The following is a 22,710-nucleotide window of genomic DNA, read 5'->3' as shown; positions in this document are numbered from 1 at the left end:
AAACCTCGTCGCGCCTATCGACACCCCCAGTTCTCGACTTCGGGTGTGTTGTGGGCGCGGCTGAGGCTGGCTATGGGACAAGGGGCTATGAGGCTTCCTCGTGTCGAGGAGGCGTTAGCGAGCTATCTGTCTCCCGAGGCAGCAGCGTCCCTGAAAGCCCCTGTCCTGCCCACCAACCCATGCAGGGACACGTCTTCCCTGGTGGGCAGGGCGTATCGAGCGGCCGGAAGAGCTGGTAGTTGCCTGCACACCATGGTGGTACTGCAGGCCTACCAAGCTGAGCTCCTCAAAGAGCTCGATGAGGGAGAAGGTCCGTCTCCGGACGATATTACAGAGCTGCGGAAAGCTACCGACTTGTCTCTCCGCGTCACCAAAGAGACGGCCCGTACCATCGGCCGCTCTATGGCTGGCATGGTGTGCGTGGAGAGGCACCTCTGGTTAAACCTATCGGGGATGAAGGAGAAGGAGAAATCCTTTCTTCTGGATTCCCCGATAGCTCCTGTGGGTCTCTTCGGCGACGCAGTCAGCAGCGTTGTCGAGAGATTCCAGGAGGTGAGGAAGCAGTCGGCGGCTTTCCGGCAGTACCTCCCTCGCCACCAGGGGCCTCCTGTAGCCAGCAGGGAGGTCTCTGGTGGCCACTCCCGGCCCTCCACCAGCGCCCATAGACAGGCGCAGAAGGAGAGCGCCGCTTCCCGCGCCCCTCCCGAGGGAGCCTGGCAAAGGAGGCGACGTTCTCGCCAGAAGTCTTCTAAGCCGAAGGGCGACTTGAGGGAAGTCCTTCAGGCGAAGAAGGCTTCTGGCAAGCGGTCCTAGCTGCGGCAGGACCGCTCAGAGCTGGCCCTCCCGGGGGCGGACGACCGAGGTCGTTCTGATCCCGCAGCTCTGGGGAAATCGATGCTGTGTTCCCGCCGTTAACAACGCTTCGGGCCTCATCGTTTTCCCGCGTACGTGCGCCGTCCCAGCCGCCTCGAATTCGACCTGCGGCGGGGCAGCGAATGCGTGCGCACACCGAAAATCCTCCCCGACTAAGCTCTGCCGGGTGGCCGCTTCAGGGGGTCGGGCAGGGGGTTCGGTGGGTACCAGAGACCAGCCTCGAGATGCTGGTTCCCCTAGTAGAATATATCGGCACATGGTCATGCCTCCCGAATATTTCTGCTTGGGTCCTGAGTACAGTGGGAAGGGGGTACAGATTACAGTTCAGAGTTCCACCACCGAAGTTCAGCGGGGTGGTCTGGACTGTGGTCCCCCCGGCCCAGAGGCAGGTTATGGAACAAGAGGTACAGTCTCTGCTGGTCAAGGAGGCGATAGAAAAAGTCCCTCCGCCAGACAGGGAGTCGGGCTTTTACAGCCGCTGTTTCATTGTTCCCAAAAAGGGTGGAGGCTTATGTCCAATATTAGATCTGAGGTACTTGAATCGGTCTCTGAGGAGATTCAGGTTCAAGATGCTCACAATTCAAACGATCGTGAGTCTGATCCAGTTCGAGGACTGGTTCATCACGATAGATCTAAAGGACGCATATTTTCACGTCCCCATCCTTCCTGCCCACAGGAAGTTCCTGAGGTTCGCTTTCGGGTGCGAAGCGTACAAATATCGGGTACTTCCTTTCGGTCTAGCTCTTTCCCCTCGCACCTTCACGAAGTGCATGGATGCGGCTCTGGCCCCGATGAGGCTGCAGGGCATCCGTGTGCTAAATTACATCGACGACTGGCTCATTATGGCACAGTCGCGCGAGATGGCGATTCGGCATCGAGATGTCGTTTTAGCCCATCTCAGGTGCTTGGGGCTGAGACTAAACACGGCCAAGAGCGTGTTAACACCCGCCCAGAGGACCACGTTCCTCGGGGTAGTATGGGACTCAACCTCGATGCGAGCGAGCATGTCTCCCGCACGGGTGGGTTCTATACTGGCGGAGGTCTCAGGAGTGAAGCTAGGCCACAGCCGCACTGTGAAGCAGTTTCAGAGACTGCTGGGACTCATGGCAGCAGCGTCCAACGTGATTCCGTTCGGCCTGCTATACATGAGGCCCCTCCAGTGGTGGCTAGGGACCAAGGGGTTCTCCTCGAGGGGAAAACCTTTCCGTATGATCAGGGTAACGCGCAGATGCCTTCGTTCCCTTGTCATATGGAGGAATCCGAGGTTCCTGTCCCAAGGGCCTGTGTTAGGAGCGTTATGTTGCAGGAAGATCCTTTCAACAGACGCCTCCCTCACGGGCTGGGGCGCGGTCATGGAAGGCCGGTTCATGAGGGGTTTGTGGGGACCCCAACATTCCTCCTGGCACATAAATTGCTTGGAAATGTTGGCGGTTTACAAAGCTTTGAGTAGCTTTCTCCCGGACCTTCACGGCCACCATGTCCTGATACGATCCGACAATAGGTCGGTGGTATCGTATCTGAATCACCAGGGGGGTTTGAGGTTGCGGCCAAAATGCAGGTTGGCGCATCAGATCCTCATGTGGTCCCAGGGGAAACTGTCGTCTCTCAGAGCGATGTACGTCCCAGGGGACCAGAACCAGGGAGCAGATGTCCTGTCGAGGCAGGGGCTGAGGCCCGGGGAGTGGCGGCTCCACCCAGAGGTGGTGGAGGCCATGTGCGAGAGGTTCGGCCTAGTGGAAGTGGATCTGTTTGCATCCCTAGAAACGACCCACTGCCCGCTGTGGTTCAGCCTCAGGCCTCCGGCCCCGTTGGGGCTGGATGCCATGACACAGACGTGGCCGAGGCAGCGTCTGTACGCATTTCCCCCGATCATTCTGCTCCCGGGAGTTCTAGAGCGAGTCCACCGGGAGGGCATCGGCCTCCTATTAGTGGCACCCCGGTGGCCGTCCCGAGCTTGGTTCTCCAACATTGTGGCATTTCTAGACGGAACCCCATGGCAGGTCCCTCTGAGGCCAGAGTTGTGGAACCTCTTGGTCTGGCCCCTGAGGGGGCACAGTACCTAGAGAAGGGTCTGCCACAAGAGGTCGTTGAGACCATTCTCAGCTCTAGGGCTCCCTCTACGAGGAAATTGTATAGCCTAAAGTGGAATGTCTTCACTAACTGGTGTAGAGAAAGGGGGGTGAACCCAGTTGACTGCGCAGTCGCTTCAGTGCTGGAGTTCCTGCAAGACCTTTTCTCCGCTGGTTTGACCCCATCCACTCTGAAGGTGTATGTGGCTGCCATAGGGGCTTTCCACTCGCCTTTGGAAGGGGGCCCTCCGGGTAGACACCACTTGGTTGTACGTTTTCTCCGTGGGGCTAGGAGATTGAGGCCTGCGGCTCATCCCAGAGTCCCGGCTTGGGACTTGGCGGTGGTTCTTGAAGGGTTGGCTGAGGCCCCCTTCGAACCATTGGAGTCGGCTGAGGCGAGAAATCTGACCCTGAAGGTAGCTTTTCTCCTCGCCATCACTTCTCTGAGGAGAGTGGGGGACCTCCAGGCATTGGCGGTCACGCCAACATGCTTGGAGTTTGCCCTGGGCGGGGTGAAGGCTATCTTGCATCCCAGACCGGGCTACATGCCCAAGGTCCCGTCTTCAGGGATGGGGTCAGTATTTCTTCAGGCTTTTCATCCTCCGCCTCACGCGACGGCAGAGGAAGCTAGGCTGCACCTGCTCTGCCCGGTTAGGGCATTGAGGATCTATCTGGACAGGTCAGCTCAATGGAGGAAATCGGACCAGCTTCTGGTGTGCTTTGGCCCCCCTAAGAAAGGGTTGCCTGCGGCGAGACAGACTATTAGTAACTGGATCGTGCAGGCTATAGCCACGGCTTATCGGGTGCACAGTATGCCTTCACCCATGGCCGTGAGGGCTCACTCTACGAGGGGCTTGGCCTCCTCGGTGGCCCTCCTTTCAGGAGCCTCACTTATTGAGATTTGTGAGGCGGCGGGTTGGGCTAATCCACACACCTTTATAAGATTTTATAAGCTGGACCTCCCGGCTATGCCGGGTGCTAGAGTGCTTGCGTCCTGAGTGTGCCTGGTTGCCAGCTTCACACCAGGATGGGCATGTCTCGGTGTGGCATAGTGGGTATTGACGTTCCCAGAGTGTCGTCACTCGACGACGCAGTGTTGAGTTCCCTCGATATAGGGAACGTCTCGGGTTACTATTGTAACCCTTGTTCCCTGAGAGGGAACAAGACACTGCGTCTCGACGCCACACCTACACGTAGAGCGCTCGCTTCATCGCAAAGGCTGTCTGTTGTTTGGGGCGGCGCCTTCTTATAGCTTCCGCGTACGCCGTCGCCTGTTACGTCAAGACGTTGCACCAATCGGATTGGTGGCTGATTTCATTCATACTTCAGAGCCGTCACGCTGGGGGCGTTCCCAGAGTGTCGTCACTCGACGACGCAGTGTCTCGTTCCCTCTCAGGGAACAAGGGTTACAATAGTAACCCAAGACGTTTTGGCGGCGAGCCTATTTTTGCTGATTTAAATTTTTGCTCAATTAAAGTGAAAGCACACTTTTAATGGACAAAATAAATATGATTTCACACAAAAAAATGCCTAAAATGCACACAAGAAGCACGTGTAGTATATTTGAACAATAACTGGAGTATGTCAGAAAAGAAAACGAAAAATAAAAAATATCTGTTGAAGATTTACCAATTTAAACTTGTTTTAATTATTCAGTTTGGGTGAAAGTATTATAAAAAGTAAAGGAAGCTAGCCAGAAAATATGATAAATTATTTTAGTTTAGTATGTAATACTCAGACAGCTATAGGCTCTAGCATTGTGGGAGCCGCTGCTGTGACGCTGCACCAACACTTCCAGTGTGAATACTCGCGTGCGTGTACTGCTGAAGTGCTGCAGTGTGAAACAGGCGTTACATTAAAAACTAAATTGTTTATTATTATTATTATTATTATTAATATTATTATTATTATTATTATAACGTTATTTATCTGTATCATGTTATGCATTATCAGCATCTTTTCTAGCGTTAGCTAGTTTTCAGTCCATTGAGTGCAAGAATAAATTAATAACAAATACATGTCCAAATATACAAATCATGTAAAATAAAATGTATAACAGCTTCTCTTGCCTTATGTGCCTCATTCCCAACCCTCAAAAAAGCAAAGTTAGCACCTTTGGCAATATAAATTATTGTAAATGAGCATAAGCCCCGTTCGGTCCCCCATGCTTTGTTTACATCTAGCTACCACAATTCCTCCTGCTCAGTTTGGCAGGACTTTGCTTGGAACGCTACAAAGTCATGAGTTGTGGTTTGAAGTTGGAATTTACGGTCTCAAACATTCCTAGAACGCAGCATTATATGATGGGGCTGATGAATCCTGTAATTTTATTGGTTGATAAATGTTTTAAGGCGTGCAGGTCCCTTTATCGAGGAAACTCACATTGTGTCGTCGAGTGACGACATTCTGGGGAACACCCTCGGCGTGACGTTTCTGAAGCATGAATGGAATCTGCTACCAATCTGATTGGTGCTACGTCATGATGTAGTAAGTGACGGCATATGCGTAAGCTATAAGAGGACGCCGTCACATAGTACAGACAGCTTTTGCTCTTCAGCGGAGGCGCTCTGTGTGCATATTGTTCATTTATTTATTGTTTGTCTGTCCCAATATATTAAAAAGCAATGGCAAGCGAGCAATTTAGAAGGTGTGTGCACCCGTGCCCGCGCTTCATTACGGGCACGGACACACACCAGCTGTGTGTGCAGTGTCTCGGGGCGCAGCACGCTCAGGCGGCTCTCGAGGGTGCCGCCTGCAGCGAGTGTGAGAAGCTGCCGCTCCGAGTGCTGCGCTCGCGGCTGGCCGTGTTTACTGAGACCGGCCAGGCTCGTGAGCCCCAGGGATCGGGTCTCGCGTCTGTTGAGGCAGCGTGGCGGCGGCAATCATGGGGCTCACAACTGGATCTCGCAACGGGAGGTGGGCATGCTGAGGCATTTTCCCATTCCTGGTCCGATGATTGAAACGCTCTCCCGCCTCGTGCGGCATCTTCTCGCGAGGTGGATAACCCAGTGCTGATGCTGTCTGATTCTGAGTTCAGCCTGGAGGCAGGTGGTGTGCAGGTGGATTCACCTCTATACTCCCCCGCTCAGGAAGAGCTGGTGGAAGTGCTGACGCGCTGTGGCCAAACTTAACATCGAATGGCCACAGGAAAAAGTCGAAGGTCCTGCCAAGCCGTGCAGGGATACCTCGTCCCTTGTGGGCAGGGCTTATAAGGTTGCCGGGCGCGCTGGTAGCTGCCTATCATGAGTCAGATCCAGTTCGAGGACTGGTTCGTCACGATAGATCTAAAAGACACATACTTTCATGTCTCCATCCTCCCTGCCCACCGGAATGTTCCTGAGGTTCGCTTTCGGGGGTGAAGCGTACCGGTATCGGGTTTTTCCTTTTGGCCTAGCTCTTTCCCATCGCACCTTCACCAAGTGCATCGATGCAGCGCTGGCCCCGATCAGGCTCTAGGGCATCCGTGTACTCAATTATATCGACGACTGGCTCATATTGGCCCAGTCACGAGAGATGGCGATTCGGCATCGAGATGACGTTTTGCCCCATCTAAGGTGCGTGGGGCTGAGACTGGACACAATATAATGCGCAAATGCCTTTGTCCCCTCGTCATATGGAAAACCCCTGGGTTCCTGTCCCAAGGGCCAGTGTTAGGAGTGTCATGTTGCAGGAAGATCCTTTCAACAGATGCCTCCCTCACGGGCTGGGGCGCGGTCATGGAAGGCCGGTTTGCGAGAGGTCGGTGGGGACCCCAGCATTCTTCCTGGCACATCAATTGCCTGGAAATGTTGGCGGCTTACAAAGCTCTGAGGAGCTTTCTCCCGGACCTCCATGGCCACCATGTCCTGATACGGTCCGACAATATGTCTGTGGTATCGAATCTGAATCATCAGGGGGTCTGAGGTCGCGCCCACTATGCAGGTTGGCACACCAGATCCTTCTGTGGTTCCAAGGGAAACTGTCGTCCCGGGAATTCTAGAGCCGGTCTGCCGGGAGGGCATCAGCCTTCTCCTAGTAGCACCCCGGTGGCCGAATCGGGTTTGGTTCTCCGATATCGTGGCACTCCTAGACAGCCTTCCATGGCAGGTCCCTCTGAGGAGGGACCTGCTGTCTCAGGCAGGGGCATGATTTTTCACCCCAGGCACGAGCTGTGGGACCTCTGGTTCTGGCCCTTGAGGGGCTTTCCACTCGCCTTTAGATGTGGAACCATTGGGGAGACATCACTTAGTTGTACTGTTCCTCCGTGGGGCTCGGAGGTTGAGGCCTGCAGCTCATTCCAGAGCCCCAGCCTGGGATCTGGCAGTGGTTCTCGAAGGGTTGGCTGAGGCCCCCTTTGAGCCACTGGAGTCGGCCGAGGCGAGAAACCTGACCCTTAAGGTGGCTTTTCTCCTCGCCATCAGTTCTCTGAGGAGAGTGGGGGACCTCCAGGCCTTGGCGGTAATGCCAACTTGCCTTGAGTTTGCCCCAGGTGGGGTGAAGGCCATCTTACATCCCAGGCCGGGCTACGTGCCCAAGGTTCCATCTGTGGGGATGAGGTCAGTTTTTCTCCAGGCTTTTCATCCTCCGCCTCACACGACGGCAGAGGAAGCTAGGCTGCACCTGCTCTGCCCGGTCAGGGCCCTGAGAATTGAAAGGTCAGCACAGTGGAGGAGATTGGACAAGCTGTTGGTGTGTTTTGGCCCTCCCAAGAAGGGGCTGCCTGCGGCATAGCAGACAATCAGTAACTGGATTGTCCAGGCTATAGCCACGGCTTATCAGGTGCGCAATTTGCCTTCACTCATGGCCGTGAGGGCTCACTCTACGAGGGGCTTGGCCTCCTCGGTGGCCCTCCTTTCGGGAGCTTCGCTTATTGAGATTTGCGACGCGGCGGGTTGGGAGAACCCTCACACCTTCATAAGGTTTTATAAGCTGGATCTCCTATCCATGCCGAGGGCTAGGGTGCCCACGTCCTAAGTGTGCTTTTGGGGGGCTAGTTTCACACTAGGACGGGCGTGATATGGTGTGGCATAGTGGGTATTCGTTCCCCAGAGTGTCATCACTCGACGACGCAGTCCGAGTTCCCTCGATAAAGGGAACGTCTCGGGTTATGTATAGAACCCTTGTTTCCTAAGAGGGAACGAGACACTGCGTCTTGTCGCCACACCTTTCACGTAGAGCGCCCGCTTCATCGCAAAGGCTGTCTGTACTGTGACGGCGCCCTCTTATAGCTTCCGCATATGCCATCACTTACTACGTCATGACGTAGCACCAATTAAATTGGTAGATGGCAGATTTCATTCATGCTTCAGAGACGTAACACCGAGGGCGTTCCCAGAGTGTTGTCACTCGACGACGCAGTGTCTCGTTCCCTCTCAGGGAACAAGGGTTATATACATAACCTGAGATGTTATTTTCAGGGAAACGAAGAAGCAGAAATATGGAAATAGTTATTTCTTGTGAAACGCATTCCAATAATATATATGTACAACTTTCAAATATCTTTATTTTTACACTAAAAAATTCATTCAGCATTCAGTGATGTGTTTTCTCTGTCTTATGTCTTTATAACAGTAAATCCAGGAGTGTGTCCAGTCAGACATTATACATCAGAAGAATGTACCTGGATACGATTTGTGTCGTGTACCGATGACAGTGACTGTGCCAAGAATGAGAAATGCTGCAGCAATGGATGTGGACTTCAGTGTATGGCTCCAGCTACAGGTATTATATTATTTTTTTCGAACAATTCAACGGCTTATCGTCATTTATGCCTTACATATTAACTAATTATAAAAACTAATTAATCACACATTTTGTCTGTAATTAGTCAAGATTAAAAACATCTGAATTTGTAATATTTTTATATTGTAATAATTTAATTATTAAATTGGCTTTCCATATTTCACAACAACTTAAAGACGCTATATTTTAAATATTTGTTGTAATGGCATCTTTTTATGAATGAAGGCCAGTATCACTGATACTAATACAGCTCCTGGTATTTCTATGAACATTTTTTAAACATTTCAACATTTATGTATAAGGTATTTAAATTTCAACATTTATTAGGCTTTAAAAAATAACAACTTTTAATGGGTTAGTTCACCCACAAATGAAATTGATGTCATTAATGACTCACCTTAAAGTCGTTCCACACCCGTAAGACCTCCGTTCATCTTCAGAACTCCGTTTAAGATATTTTATATTTAGTCAGAGAGAATATCTAAGCATAGGCACACTATAGGCTACTGTCCATGTCCAGAAAGGAAATAAAAACAGTCCATATGGGACATCAGTTGGTTAATTAGAATCTCTTGAAGCATTGAAAATACATTTTGGTCCAAAAATAACAAAAACTACGACTTTATTCAGCATTGTCTTCTCTTCCGCATTTGTTTTCAAGGCTTAGTTCACCCAAAAATGAAAATTATTTCATTAATTACTCAACCTCATGTCGTTGAACACCCGTAACACCTTCGTTCATCTTCGGAACACAAATGAAGATATTATTGTTGAAAGCTAATGGCTGAGAAAGTCTCCAGAAAGGTCTTCATTGGCATTCAGTATATTCCCACTCACAAGACCCATAAAGGTACTAAACATTGATACAAATTCCATCTCACTACAGTGGCTGTACAATAATTTTACCAAGCGACAAAAATAGTTTTTGCATGCAAAAAAATCTAAATAATGACTCAGTGGAAATATACTGAATGCCAATGGAGGCCTTTCTGAAGCCTTTCTCAGCCATCAGCTTCCAACAAAAATATCTTCATTTGTGTTCCGAAGATGAACAAAGGTCTTATGGGTGTCCAACGACATGAGGGTGAGTAATTAATTAAATCATTTTCATTTTTGGGTGAACTAACCCTTTCAGTCTTTAAATAAAGATTCAAACGGTTATGAATCAGCAATCAGGTTATCGATTCATGATTCGGATCGCGTGCCAAACTGCTGAAATCATGTGACACTGGCGATCCGAATCATTGATCGATTCATAACCATTTGAATATTTATTTGAGGACTGAACACAAACGCGGAAGAGAAGACAATGCTGAATAAAGTCTACTATATGGTTATATGGTATATCACTATTTTCACTTAATAAATAGAATCTACAGCCATTTGCACTTAGTGTAAATATCATCTATCGCTAAAAAATTATATATATATATATATATATATATATATATATATTCACTGAGTGTAAATAGAATCTAGTTGCTACTAACACTTGGTGTAAATAGCCACTGCCAATAAATAACCACTTTTGAACCACAAATGCTCAACTTCAGTGTTCTGCTTTTGCAAAATGTATGACATCACGTTGGAGAGATCACGCACGTGGAAGTACCAACCCAGTGTTAAAGCGGATGTACAACGACTAAATCAAACATCCTTTACAAAAATAAAGATAAAATGATGTCAGACTATTTTGAAGTTGGAGGAGAACATGAGATGGAGTTTTTCGGCACTTGGTTTTGTACTTCCACCTACGCCACAGGCTTGACCTTTCCGACATGAGTACATCATATGTCGGGAAGAAACAGACACTGTCAAGCTCATCTCATTTTCTCACAACTCTATACCAAAACCAACGACAAATAAAGCATAACATTATAAGTATATAGGCTGAAATAGTTATTTTTTGTGGAACATATTGCAATAATATATGTTTAACTTTCAAAAATTCAGCATTCAGTGATATGTTTTCTGTCATGTGTCTGTATAACAGTAAAGCCAGGAGTGTGTCCAAGTGGAAACATTGATCCAGCAGTGTGTCGCCGGACACGCTTCAGATGGATGTGTGACAATGACAGTGACTGTGCCAAGAATGAGAAATGCTGCCACAATGGATGTGTACTTCAGTGTATGGCTCCAGTTACAGGTATTTATGTTATGTTATATTTAGTGCTGACAATCAATAAAAAATGACGAATGAATCACATATTTTATAATTAAACGCTGCAACATAATTAACATAATGACAATTAACAGCCAGCAACCATATCATCCTGTAGCTCAAGACTGGTTTCCCACTAAAGCTAAGCAGGGGTGAGCCTGGTCCTGAGCCTGATCCTGGGAAAACTAGGTAGCTGCTGGTAGAGTTGTTAGTGAGGCCAGCAGGGGGCGCTCACCCCGTCATCCTGGCCACATTTGCCCTCTGTCCATCATTGCCTCCTAATCATACCCATGTACAAGATTGGCTTCATCACTCTTTCTCTTCTCCACCAATCAGCTGGTTTGTCGTGGGCGTTCTGGCGCAATATGGCTGCCGTCGCATCATCCAGGTGGATGCTGCACATTGGTGGTGGTTGAGGAGATTCCCCTTCTATATGTAAAGCGCTTTGAGTGCCTAGAGTGCCTGTAAAGAGCTATTTGAATGTAACTAATTATTATTATTATTATTATTATTATTATTATTATTATTAAAGACAGTAGCCAATATTTTGTAGTGTTATCTTTTTATGAAAGATGCCCAGTATCACCAATACCAATACCAAAACAAATATCTGTATTCTTAATTTTAGCCACTAATTATAGCCCATCAGAATTACAGTATAATTGAAAGCTATCAATTATCTTTTATATATTTAAGTGAACTTAAATCAATCTTCACATAAACCCATTGTAATAAATGTCACATTTAGCTGTGGCTTTGATATCAGGGATACATTTATTTCTATTTACCCAGTGAGACCGGTTCAATTTTTACTTGCCCTGCTAAAATGCATCAAAAGTTTTTGTTTTCATTATTTGTGATCCTTGGAACCTTATGAACAGTGCTTTAAGATTTGCAGGTCTATCAGGACATATACAGACACTGAATAAAGCTATCAAACACGTCAGTCTTCCTTGCATAAATTATAAGTTAAATATAGATGAATTCTTATTAAAGCTGCAAATGTTATTCAGTCAACAGCAGTGAGTGAGTTTCTCTTTCTTTTGTTCATTGATTATCATTAATGACAAACAGCAGCAGGCTTATTAGGATGCTGTCACTTTAAGACCTGCCACTGCTGCACATGATGCGTATCTGACAGGCATCCCATTTTCTCACGCTATTTCCATTCAGCACTGTGTTCTCTTTTGTCTTATTGCACTTAAAGGGGTACTTCAGCGCTGGGAAGATGAATCTGTATTTAAACTGGGTCCCAATGCAGTAGAAATGTGAAATAATTTTTTAATTTGGTGCCTTCTAGACCGAGAAAAGACAGAAAATGTATTTTTGTCCCATGGGGATGAAAGACTACAATTCCCAGAATGCTTCGCTGCCCTGTGAGGCCATTCCCAAAGCCACCAACTTGATTACTGTGACTGAGTTAGAGAAGACACTACAAATAAAAACTGAACGTGTCTGTTCAATATAACGAGTGACTCACCGCGCGAGTATCACAGCACTGAGCACTAACTGCCCGAGTGATGAGAGCTGAGGTAATCGCGACTACACTCGCGGCAAACATTCACAACGTGAGTTCAGTCTGGCGCGTTTCAGTTTATGCCTTTGCAAGCTTAACTTTCATAGAAATTAATTTGAGAAGTTAAAAGACTTACATTGCTCACCAAATCTCCATTTAAATGAGTGCCTTTAGCTGCCAGCTGAGCTCTCCCTGCAAGCTAAGTGTAATCTCCCATCCCCCATGCGCAGATTCAAAACATGCGGAAATGGCTCCCTCTGCTGGCTGTAGTCTTTAGCCTTTGGGCAAACATTCTTCCTATGATGCAAATACCGTCAATTTGCATCATAGGAGGAGTTTTTCCAGAAATAAAATGCATAAATCTCTTGTCTCAGGGGGATGTGAGGGGGGAAAGCACAATCATTTGAATATACTCCAGGGTTTCTACTGATACAAAGCCATATGCTAATCGCTGAAGTAACCCTTTAAGTAAGGAATAATGTACCAGCACCCAGCCGGTTATCGCACAACAAGCCTGAAGCGGAGGGGTCTTGTGTAACTCTGAAGGGGTTTATTCTGCAATAACAACCAGCTGGGTGTACATTATCCTGCTTATTACACGGCTACATGTCTCAAGTAAATTAAATACGAAATATTGACTTGAGTTTAAATATTTCATTAACTATCTTGCAAAGCTTCCGCGAACAAAAAAAGTTCCTAACTTCTTTAATCATATCTGTTGATGAAGATTAGTTTTTACCATATATGTTGAAATGAATGCTGAAAGTGTTATTTCACCCAAAAATTAAAATTTGCCCATGATTTACTCACCCTCAAGTCATCCTAGGTGTAACTTTATATGACATTCATCTTTCAGACGAATATAATAAGTTATATTTAAAAAGTCCTGGCTAACGTTAATCCAAGCAGCAGTTGTAGCTGTTTTTGAAGTCCATAAAAATGCAGCTGTCCGTCAAATAACATGCTCCACATGGCTCTGATGGGTTAATAGAGGCCTTCTGATTCGAATCGATGCGTTTGTGTAAGAAAAATATCCAGATTTAAAACTTTATAAAGTAAACCCTTGAAGTCTTTCATTGTAAGTTTTGTTTCTCTATTTGTTTCTTTTATTTTCTTGTGCTTTGATATAATTCTGCAACTGTCAGTTGTTGTTATTTGACAAACATTTGTATCTTGAACATGTTAACATAATAATAATGATGATGAATAAACTGTGGCACGAAATGAAGGGGGAGGAGAATAAATGCTTGCATCACGTTTAGTCAATAAAACACTTCCGCAAAGGATACTCCAGTGTATCCTCGCTCATGACTCCTTAGGAAGCCTCCTCACTCCTCCATCCTCGCCTCCTTGCGGTGCAATTAGAGAATTGAGATCTCCTACAAGATGGCTGAGCTCCATTGGTTTCCGGGTCATAGAATGGAGGACGGAGGAGAAAGGAAACGAGGAGGGATATTGAGAAGCACCCATAGAGAAAAAATATTAAAAGAGTTGTTTGACACAGAATGGGCTTGATCTCTTTTTATTGAATGATGCGACAGTTGCAACTTCAAACCACGACTCACAACTTTGTAGCGTTCCAGGCAAAGTCACGCCAAACTGCCTGGAATTGCGGTAGCTAAATCTAAACAAATCATGGTGGACTGTACGGGGCTTATGCTCATTTACAATAATTTATATCGCCAAAGTGTCTTTTGTTGCATTCGGCTGATAAGGACGTTCGGCTGATAAGAAACAACTTTGACAACATGCAGGCAGCTCTTCGTAACGCAAAAAAAGACACCATGGAGGTTAAGCTGGCAGTGGACTCCCTTCAGGAAAAGCTGGCGAGAATGGAAGATAAAAGCCGTCAGTCTAGTATCCGTTTAGTGGGGCTTAAAGAGTAGGTGTAGAAGGAGATGACCCTCTGAGATTTATACAGAAGCATCTTCCCCAATGGATCCCATCTCTTTCCGGCAAGCTGCTGGAGATTAAAAGAGCTCACCGTATATACAGCGGGGAGCGCTCCAAATCTAACCCTCGCACATTCATCTTTAAGATGATGCGGTATCAAGACCGGAATGCGATCCTGAATGGAGCCCGAAGCTGCTGGACAAATTCTTCACAATGGATCTCCGCTGCTTTTCTTTCCAGATTACAGCACTCACACTGCGTCAAAGAGGAGAGTAATGCTTTGGCGAGGAAGAAGCTAATTCCGTTGGGAATATCGTCTTTCCTGATTTATCCTACGGTAGTGAAGGTAACTCATCAAGGGAAGATTTCACTTCTGGAGACCCCAGCCGAGGTTGAAAAGTTCGTTTTCAATCTGGATCCCGTCGCAAAACCTTCTCCGAAGGCAGCTGTAGCGGTTGCGTCACCAGATTCCGAGGTGCATGAGCACGAGTCTGAAGTTCCCATGGAGGATCTTAACAAGAAGTCTTGATCGACCTTTTGCGTCTGGAAAAATGACCGGGTCGGGTGTTGACGCATGAGCCAGACTGCTAGGTTGGCCGCGTATCCAAAGTGGGTTACTTTAAGGGCAGATAGAAGAGAATGTTCTAACTCTTTGCTTACTGCTTGCTTTGTTATTGTTCTTTTTTGTTTTTTTCTGTTCCATGCCCAAATTCACCCACGTAAGTTTAACTTGTTTTATGTTTATATGCATAGTAATTGTATAATACTATATGTACACACGTTTCGATTGCCGTTATCTTTCTTAGGGATCCCCCCCCCCCCCCCACACACACACACACACACACGTTAAATATGGGTAGTCTAAATATTGAGATTACGCGATAACAATAGATATGGCTATAAACATATTGTCATGGAATGTTAATGGATTGAATAGCCCTGTTAAGCGCTATGTTAAAACAGATACTTCAAAGTGATTTCCTCCTCGTCGGCCGCCAATAAAACAAAAGGGGTGTTGATATTGTCTAAGCGTCAAACTGATTTTTCAGTTATACGTTCTGGTGGAGATACAGAAGGCCGAATCACCTATGTTGTCGGCTCTTTAAATAATACCAAATACGCCTTTGTGTCGGTATATGCACCCAACGATGGTGATCCTTTAAGAAGTATTGCGTTTATTGGTAAATTTTGAGGACTGTGTCGTGGGGGTAGGGGGCGGTTTTAATGCTGTGCTAGATCCTGAGCTAGATAGATCTCATGTCTCTAAGGCCGATTCAATAATTTCTGGTTACTTCAAGTGATTTTTGCAACACTCTAATTTATGTGATGTTTGGCTTTTACAAAATGATGGTGCTAGTGATTACACATTTTTTTCAGCTCGGCATAAAAGCTTTTCAAGAATTGACTATTTATTTATGTCCCCTCTCTTATTCCTTATATTAGTAAAATTGATATTCTGCCACTTCTTTTGTCTGATCATTCCCCAATAATTACTACTTTAATCCCTGTATTGTTGGGCCCCAGATGCAATCGCTAGAGATTTAATACTTCCTTGTTACAGGATGGTACATTTGTGGATGGATTGCGCAGGTCTTTAAAAGAGTTTTTGGAAATGAACAGTGATTCAGCCTGTAATTACCCTCAAATATTGTGGGAAACCACTAAATGCTTTATTAGGGGCAAATGTATAAGTTTTTCATCCTTTAGTCAAAAATGTAGAGAGAGATGTAAATTCGAATTAGAAAAACAAATTAGTTTACTAGAGAAGGAGCTAAAAGATACATTTTGTGAGATCAAAATAAAAGAAGTGAATGCTCTTAAATCAGATTTAAAATCTATATACTTGCATAGAGCTGAATTTAGCATACATCGTACTAGACAATCTTATTATTTTTATGGAGAACGCCCCTCTAAGCTATTGGCTTTGAGACTGAAGGAAGGTGAATCTAAGGCCAGCATTTCTGCTGTAAGGCATGATGGGTTGATATATACTCAGCCTAAGGATGTAAATAAAGTATTTGAATCCTATTATCAAAGTTTGTATACCTCTGAGTCCAGTACTGACCCAACACATACTAACATATTTCTTTAGCATTTAAATCTTCCCAAATTAAATGATTCTCAACGGGATACACTAGATAGTCCTCTGACAATCGAGGAATTAAAATCTGCCCTGGATTCAATGAGTCATAATAAAGCCCCAGGATTAGATGGGATTCCCCCAGAGCTATGGAAGACATTATGGGACATAGTGGCTCCTTTATTACTTAATTCCTTTAACTTTGCTTTAGAAAAAGGTGCTCTGCACAGGGACTAGAATACAGCTTTAATTACTCTTTTCCTGAAAAAAAGAGAAGGATTCCCTGGAATGCTCTAGCTACAGGCCAATTAACCTTCTGTCCACAGATTCAAAGTTGATGGCAAAAGTCTGATTCTAAGATTGAATCAGTGTGTAGGAGACTTGATCAGTTATGATCAGTCTGGGGTTTTTACAGGGGAGATTTGCTGCTGACAATGTGCGTAGGCTTCTTCATATCGTTCAGCAAGCAGACTCCTATACAGCTTCCTCTGCAGTCCTTTCTCTGGATGCAGAGAAAGCTTTCGACAGAATTGAGTGGAATTTCTTATGGTCGGTCCTGGCGCATTTTGGGTTTGGCCCTTTTTACTTACAAGAGGTCAAAACTATCTATTCTGAATGTTCAGCCAGAGTACTTACTGGTTCTCATATTTCAAATTTCTTCTGTCTTGGCAGGGGTACTCGTCAAGGATGTCCCCTGTCACCCTTACTATTTAATTTATAATTAGAGCCTTTGGCTCAAGCAATTAGACAATGTTCTGCGATAGTTCCTATAAATTGTATGAGTACGTATGCTGACGACATTCTGTTGTTTCTGTCAAACATAACAAATTCGGTTAATGAATGCCTACAACTCTTCGATACATTTGGTAAAATGTCTGGTTATAAAATTAACTGGAGCAAATCCATACTTTTGCCCCTTAATTTAGCTGCTAAAGCAGATATTCAGGCTTTACCCACTATTATTCCAGTCTGCGATCAGTTTAACTATATGGGGATTAGAATTTTTTCTTCTTTATCTCGCATTTCTAAATGGAACTATCAGTCTCTTCTTGATAAAATTAAGAGCAAGCTCTTGTGCTGGTCTCCACTCTGTTTGGCTCTTCATGGTAGGATGGCCACTATTAAGATGAATATACTTTAGAGGCTAAGTTTTTTATTTTCAACATTACCTCTGGCACCACCTATGGGTTTCTTTAAAGAGCTTAATACAGCAGTAACACATTTTTTATCTTATTCTTAATAATAAACGGCCTAGAATTCGTCTCAAATCTATGCAAAGGTTGAAACCTCATGGTGGCTTATTGCTACCAGATTTTTGGTCCTATTATTTGGCGTACCAAATGAGACCACTTAGGACTTGGATTGAGGCCGACTCTCCCGTGCCATGGCAGGCTTTAGAAAATAATATTATTCACCCATTACGTCTTCAGGATTTACTTTTTACTGGTATATCTAAGAACATTTTGGAAAAGTTTGGTCCAATCATATGTCATTCTCTTAAATCTTGGAAAGCGGCAGAAAATATCATGGGAGCATCAGATTCTTATAGTGATACTATTATTTGGCATAATAGTAATCTCCGCACAGGTAACAAACCTTTTGTTTCTAATTGCTGGGCTGAGTGTTCATACCCTAAAAGATCTGTACAACGATAGTGGGCTTAAGTCCTTCCAGATTTTAAAAGATGACTTTTCTCTCCCGGGGTCTTCCTTTTTTCTCTATTTAGGATTGAGATCCTCGTTAAAAGCTTATGGTGTACCCTGGTCGACTAAAATATCTCCTCATCCTATGATAAACTGGATAGATGCCAGTATGCCTTCTAGAGGTATTGTGAGTATAATTTACAAATGTGAGGACTTCTGTGAGAGAGAACTTAATACCATGATTGATTGGGACACTGTCTGGGGGAATTGTTTTGCTACCTCTAGAAATCCGGCTCATCAAATGACTCACTATAAATTAATATGTAAGGCATATGCCACTCCTTGTTTACTATATAAAATGAAAAGAAAGTCTGATCCCTTCTGTCACTTGTGTAACAGTCCAAGCCCTGGTACATACATGCACATGTTCTGGGACTGTCCTCAAATTGCGTAGTTCTGGTCTTCTGTCCAGGACTTATTGACAGACCTTTTGAGGATCCAAGTCCAAAAGGACCCATTTGTTTTTCTTTTGCTGGATGATTCTTCGCTAACACTATCTGCCAGTCAAAAGAGGATTTTGTCTGCTGTCCTTACTGCAGCTAAAAAGGTTATAATGAAACTGTGGTTAGAACCGTCTACCCCAGCTTTGTCTATGTGGAGGGCTTATTTGTTGGACATTGTCGTATTAGAATGTACCACAGCTAAACTGCACTGCGCCTCCAGAAGGACGTTACAATTTTGGGTGGATCTTTTTAAGATTTTATCAAAAAGGTAAAATCTTGAGATGTACCTTTATCTATAAGTGTGTATATGTAGATTTGTATTTTTTTGATTATTTGCTTTCCTTCTTTTTATCTGTGTCACATGGTAATCTTTCTAAATGGATCCATGTTAACATTTTCAAGTCTTATTTTTCAAGTCTTGTGATCGTGGGTGGATTTTGGGCTCTATTGTAAATAGTTAAAATGTAAAATGTCTAATAAATAAAGAATCAAAAAAAATAAAAATAATAATAAATTAATTAATTAATTATATATATATATCAATCAACTTTATTTATATAGCGCTTTTACAATCACGATTGTGTCAAAGCAGCTTCACAGTGTCAAACAGGACAATATTGCTACAAAATTAGATTTGGCTGTACAGTCGTTCTGGAGAAAACAGTGATGTTATCAGCTTATTTTAATTTATCATATAGCGACAATGTTGGCATATCAGTATTATAGTTTATAGAATTAAATAAAACCTAATTCATAAATTTTATTTGTATAATTAGTTGAATAACTTTAATCATAATTTTAGTGTCCCCAACTGAGCAAGTCAAGCCAAAGGCGACAGTGGCAAGGAAGCAAAACTCCATCAGGGCGTGATGGAGAAAAATAAACCTTGGGAGAAACCAGACTCAGTCGGGGTGCCAGTTCTCCTCTGGCCTATTAACACACCGTGTATGATTATTATTCTGGCAACCTTACAGGTCAGAAATCATATTAGATCGGAATATTCAAAATTTCAGGGTATCCCGGAAGAGACGGGTTTATTTAGGATGGGGCGTCGATTACACAAGAGTATGAATACATTAAAGATCGGAATTATATATAATATAATATAATATAATATAATATAATATAATATAATATAATATAATATAATATAATATAATATAATATAATATAATATAATATAACTTATATTTTTACAAAAGGAATAGCCTTGTCAAATAACTATCGTTTTAACTTATGTGGTGGAAAAGGTGACGTTTGCTAGAAGGATCGAGTGAACGATCTAAGCAAAGTATCTACGGTTGTATTTTGTAATACAAAATAATATTACCCTTTGTCATTAGACATACTATTTAGTTTTCTATGGTACTAGGAGTTTCCTATTGTTACTGTACTAGGATCTTGCGTTATCTAGACAATGCTGTCTTTCTAAGAAACGTTCAATTTAATCAGTCAATAAGTGGATAAAATCGCTACTTACTGCTTGCAGGAATACAGTTGCCACTTTCTTCAGTTTAAGATGCTGAGCGAGGCTTGCTTGAAATGGGCCGAACAATCTTGATTTAAATTGTTGTGTTATCGGTTTATAAACATTCACCATGACTGTTGACATTTTTTATCTGTGGGAAGGGTAGACAAGTCTCCTGAACAGCCTGGAACATGATAAGCTGTTATACCTTTTGTTTTATGTTGTTAGCATTCAGAGATATGTTTTCTCTGTCTGTATAACAGTAAAGCCAGGAGTGTGTCCAATCAGACGTTATACAGCAGAAGAGTGTACCTGGATACGTTTTGTGTCGTGTACCGATGACAGTGACTGTGCCAACAATTGGAAATGTTGCAGCAATGGATGTGGACTTCAGTGTATGGCTCCAGCTACAGGTATTATATTATTTTAATATATTTTTAAATATTTGTTGAAATGGCATCTTTTTATGAATGAAGGCCAATATCACTGAAACTAATAAAGGTCCTGGTATCTCTATGACATTTATTTTTTTAACATTAATGATAGAAATTCAACATTTATGAATAAGGTATATCAATTTCAACATTTATTAGGCTTTAGAAAATAACAACTTTAAAAATCTTCATACAAACCTATTATAATAAATGTCATCTGTGGCCTTGCAGAAATTTGAATAAAGAAATAGAAATTGAATAATGAAATAAAGTTGTCAAACACTACAATCTTCAATGCATGCATAATAAAATATATAAGGGATGCAACAATACAGTTAGTCCACTGTTCAATATATTGATACATACCTCGGTTTTTAACCACGATTTTCGGTTCGGTTCAGTTCTTATGGCTTGTCACATCAGTTCCATTTCAGTCGGTCACGTTCGACGTACGTCGGAGTGACCGACGAATTGGGATCACTTCTGGGAGCTCCTATCAGCTTCGAGATATAGAAAACGGGACAATGAACATTGGCGTGCCGTGCATGCTTTGCATATCCCACCCCACCCGCTGCCCGGATATAAAGCGGAAGTGCTCGCCACGCACTGTTGTCATTAACTTCGGAGCCGAACGGCGTTGACGAAGCATCTGACTGCCTTCTATCTGCTAGAGAGAGAAAGCGTGTGCCGGGGGAAATTGCTCGTGTCGGCCAGACGGCATAAGACAGTGCGACCACGATCTCACTGCTGCTGAGAGAGCTGCTGTTTTCACAGCAAACTGAGAAACTGAGCAAATTGCACTACACACACACACACCACACACAGTTGGTTCGGTGGGCGTATTCCTTTTCTGGTGAGAGCAGAAACAGGCTGCACACAAAACCTGGTATTCTGTCGCGGTCGATCCCTGGGTGCTTCAGCACTAAAAGAGCAAATTTTCCTCACAAAAAGAGCAACACGGGTGACGTGCTGTCCTTTTCAGGATGTCTTTCCACCCATGCGTTTCTGGATGCGGTCGTTCCCTGTCGCCCGCTGACATCACAAGCGCTGTATCACGTGCCTGGGCTTAGAGCACACTGAGGCGGCGTTTGTGGATAGCTCGTGTTCTCACTGCGGGAACATGACTATCTCGGCGCTTAGGTCGAGACTCGCCTACCTTAGGTCTAGACTCGCCTACCCTACCCATCGTTCGATTTAGGTCTATTCCTCCCCATCAGAATAGACCTACTTTGACGGATGGCCAGGGTGACATGAGGATCACGTTAGGGCAAACCCGTCGAGTGAGCCTCCGTGGGACCCTAATCCCCCACAAGCGCCGCAACCGGTGGTGCTTCTGGAGGATCCCGTCGGCCCCCCATATGCGCGGCCGACGGTGTCCTTTGGGGCACCCGAGGACGAGCAGATTTTGATCGCTACATCGGAGGGGGAGTTTCAGTTCTCTGGGGATGAAGATTCGGCTGTACTGCCTACCTCTGGGAGAGTAGCAATGGTCGAGTCGGACCCGGAGTTGACCGCTATGCTTTCCCGGGCCGCCAAAAAGGTCGGGCTTGAGTGGAACACTCCACCACATCCCGAACCTTCTAGGTTGGACGATTGGTTTCTCGGGGCGGGCCGCACTGGTTCTCAGTGTCCCGCCCCGGTGCCTTTCTTCCCGGAGGTGCATGAGGAGCTGACTAGGTCGTGAAAAACACAGTTTAGCGCATGTGGGCAACCTAGTGGCTCCTCCCTCCTCACTACCCTTGACGGCGGGCAGGCCAGGGGGTATGAGGGTCTCCGGCCGGTGGAGCGGGCCGTCGCGATGAAACTGTGTCTGACGTCCGCCTCTAACTGGCACGGAGAACCGAAGCTCCCGTCCAGGGCCTGTAGAGTCTCTTCCAGTTTGACTGCGAAGGCCTACAGGTCCTGTGGCCAGGTCGCGTCCACCATGCATGCCATGGCATTGCTTCAGGTGCATCAAGCGCAGGCACTCATGGACATGCACGAGGGTAGTCCTGGTCCAGAGCTCCTCTGGGAGCTCCGGACGCGACGGACCTCGCCCTATGGGTGACGAAAACCATAGCAGGTGCTATTGGCCAGGCGATGTCCACCTTGGTGGTCCAGGAGCGGCATCTTTGGCTCAACCTGGCCGTTATGAGGGAGACCAATAAGACCCGTATCCTGGACTCCCCTATTTCGTCAGCTGGGTTGTTCGGCGTCGAGGTCGAGAGCTTTGCCCAGCAGTTCTCAGCCGCCCAGAAGCAGACGGAGGCCATCCGGCACATCCTGCCCCGGCGGCCCACTGCTGCCTCCACCCTTCCGCCGGCCTCGCTCCCGCCACAGCCCAGCAGCAGCCTCCACCCGGGTGTAGGC

At 45.3% G+C, this 22,710-nt stretch overlaps 2 protein-coding genes across 2 annotated transcripts in view; one reads left to right on the top strand and one right to left on the bottom strand.

Moving 5' to 3' along the window:
* LOC137079508 (GPI transamidase component PIG-T-like) overlaps nucleotides 1-22,710 on the bottom strand; it is a 104,569-nt gene that overhangs the window by 58,385 nt on the left and 23,474 nt on the right. The gene's annotated exons all lie outside the window — the stretch shown is intronic.
* Nucleotides 7,722-22,710, top strand: part of LOC137079117 (WAP four-disulfide core domain protein 3-like) — a 31,114-nt gene continuing 16,125 nt past the window's right edge. The window contains exons 1-4 of the mRNA XM_067447079.1: nucleotides 7,722-7,812; nucleotides 8,493-8,642; nucleotides 10,657-10,809; nucleotides 20,191-20,340. Of these exons, the coding sequence (XP_067303180.1) occupies nucleotides 7,722-7,812; nucleotides 8,493-8,642; nucleotides 10,657-10,809; nucleotides 20,191-20,340 (544 nt within the window). The remainder of the gene's footprint in view (nucleotides 7,813-8,492; nucleotides 8,643-10,656; nucleotides 10,810-20,190; nucleotides 20,341-22,710) is intronic.

This window comes from Pseudorasbora parva, chromosome 6, assembly GCF_024679245.1.
Source record: "Pseudorasbora parva isolate DD20220531a chromosome 6, ASM2467924v1, whole genome shotgun sequence".
Classification (NCBI taxonomy): domain Eukaryota; kingdom Metazoa; phylum Chordata; class Actinopteri; order Cypriniformes; family Gobionidae; genus Pseudorasbora; species Pseudorasbora parva.
Note: the sequence above shows the minus strand (reverse complement) of the source record. Positions and strands in the feature narration are given on the sequence as shown.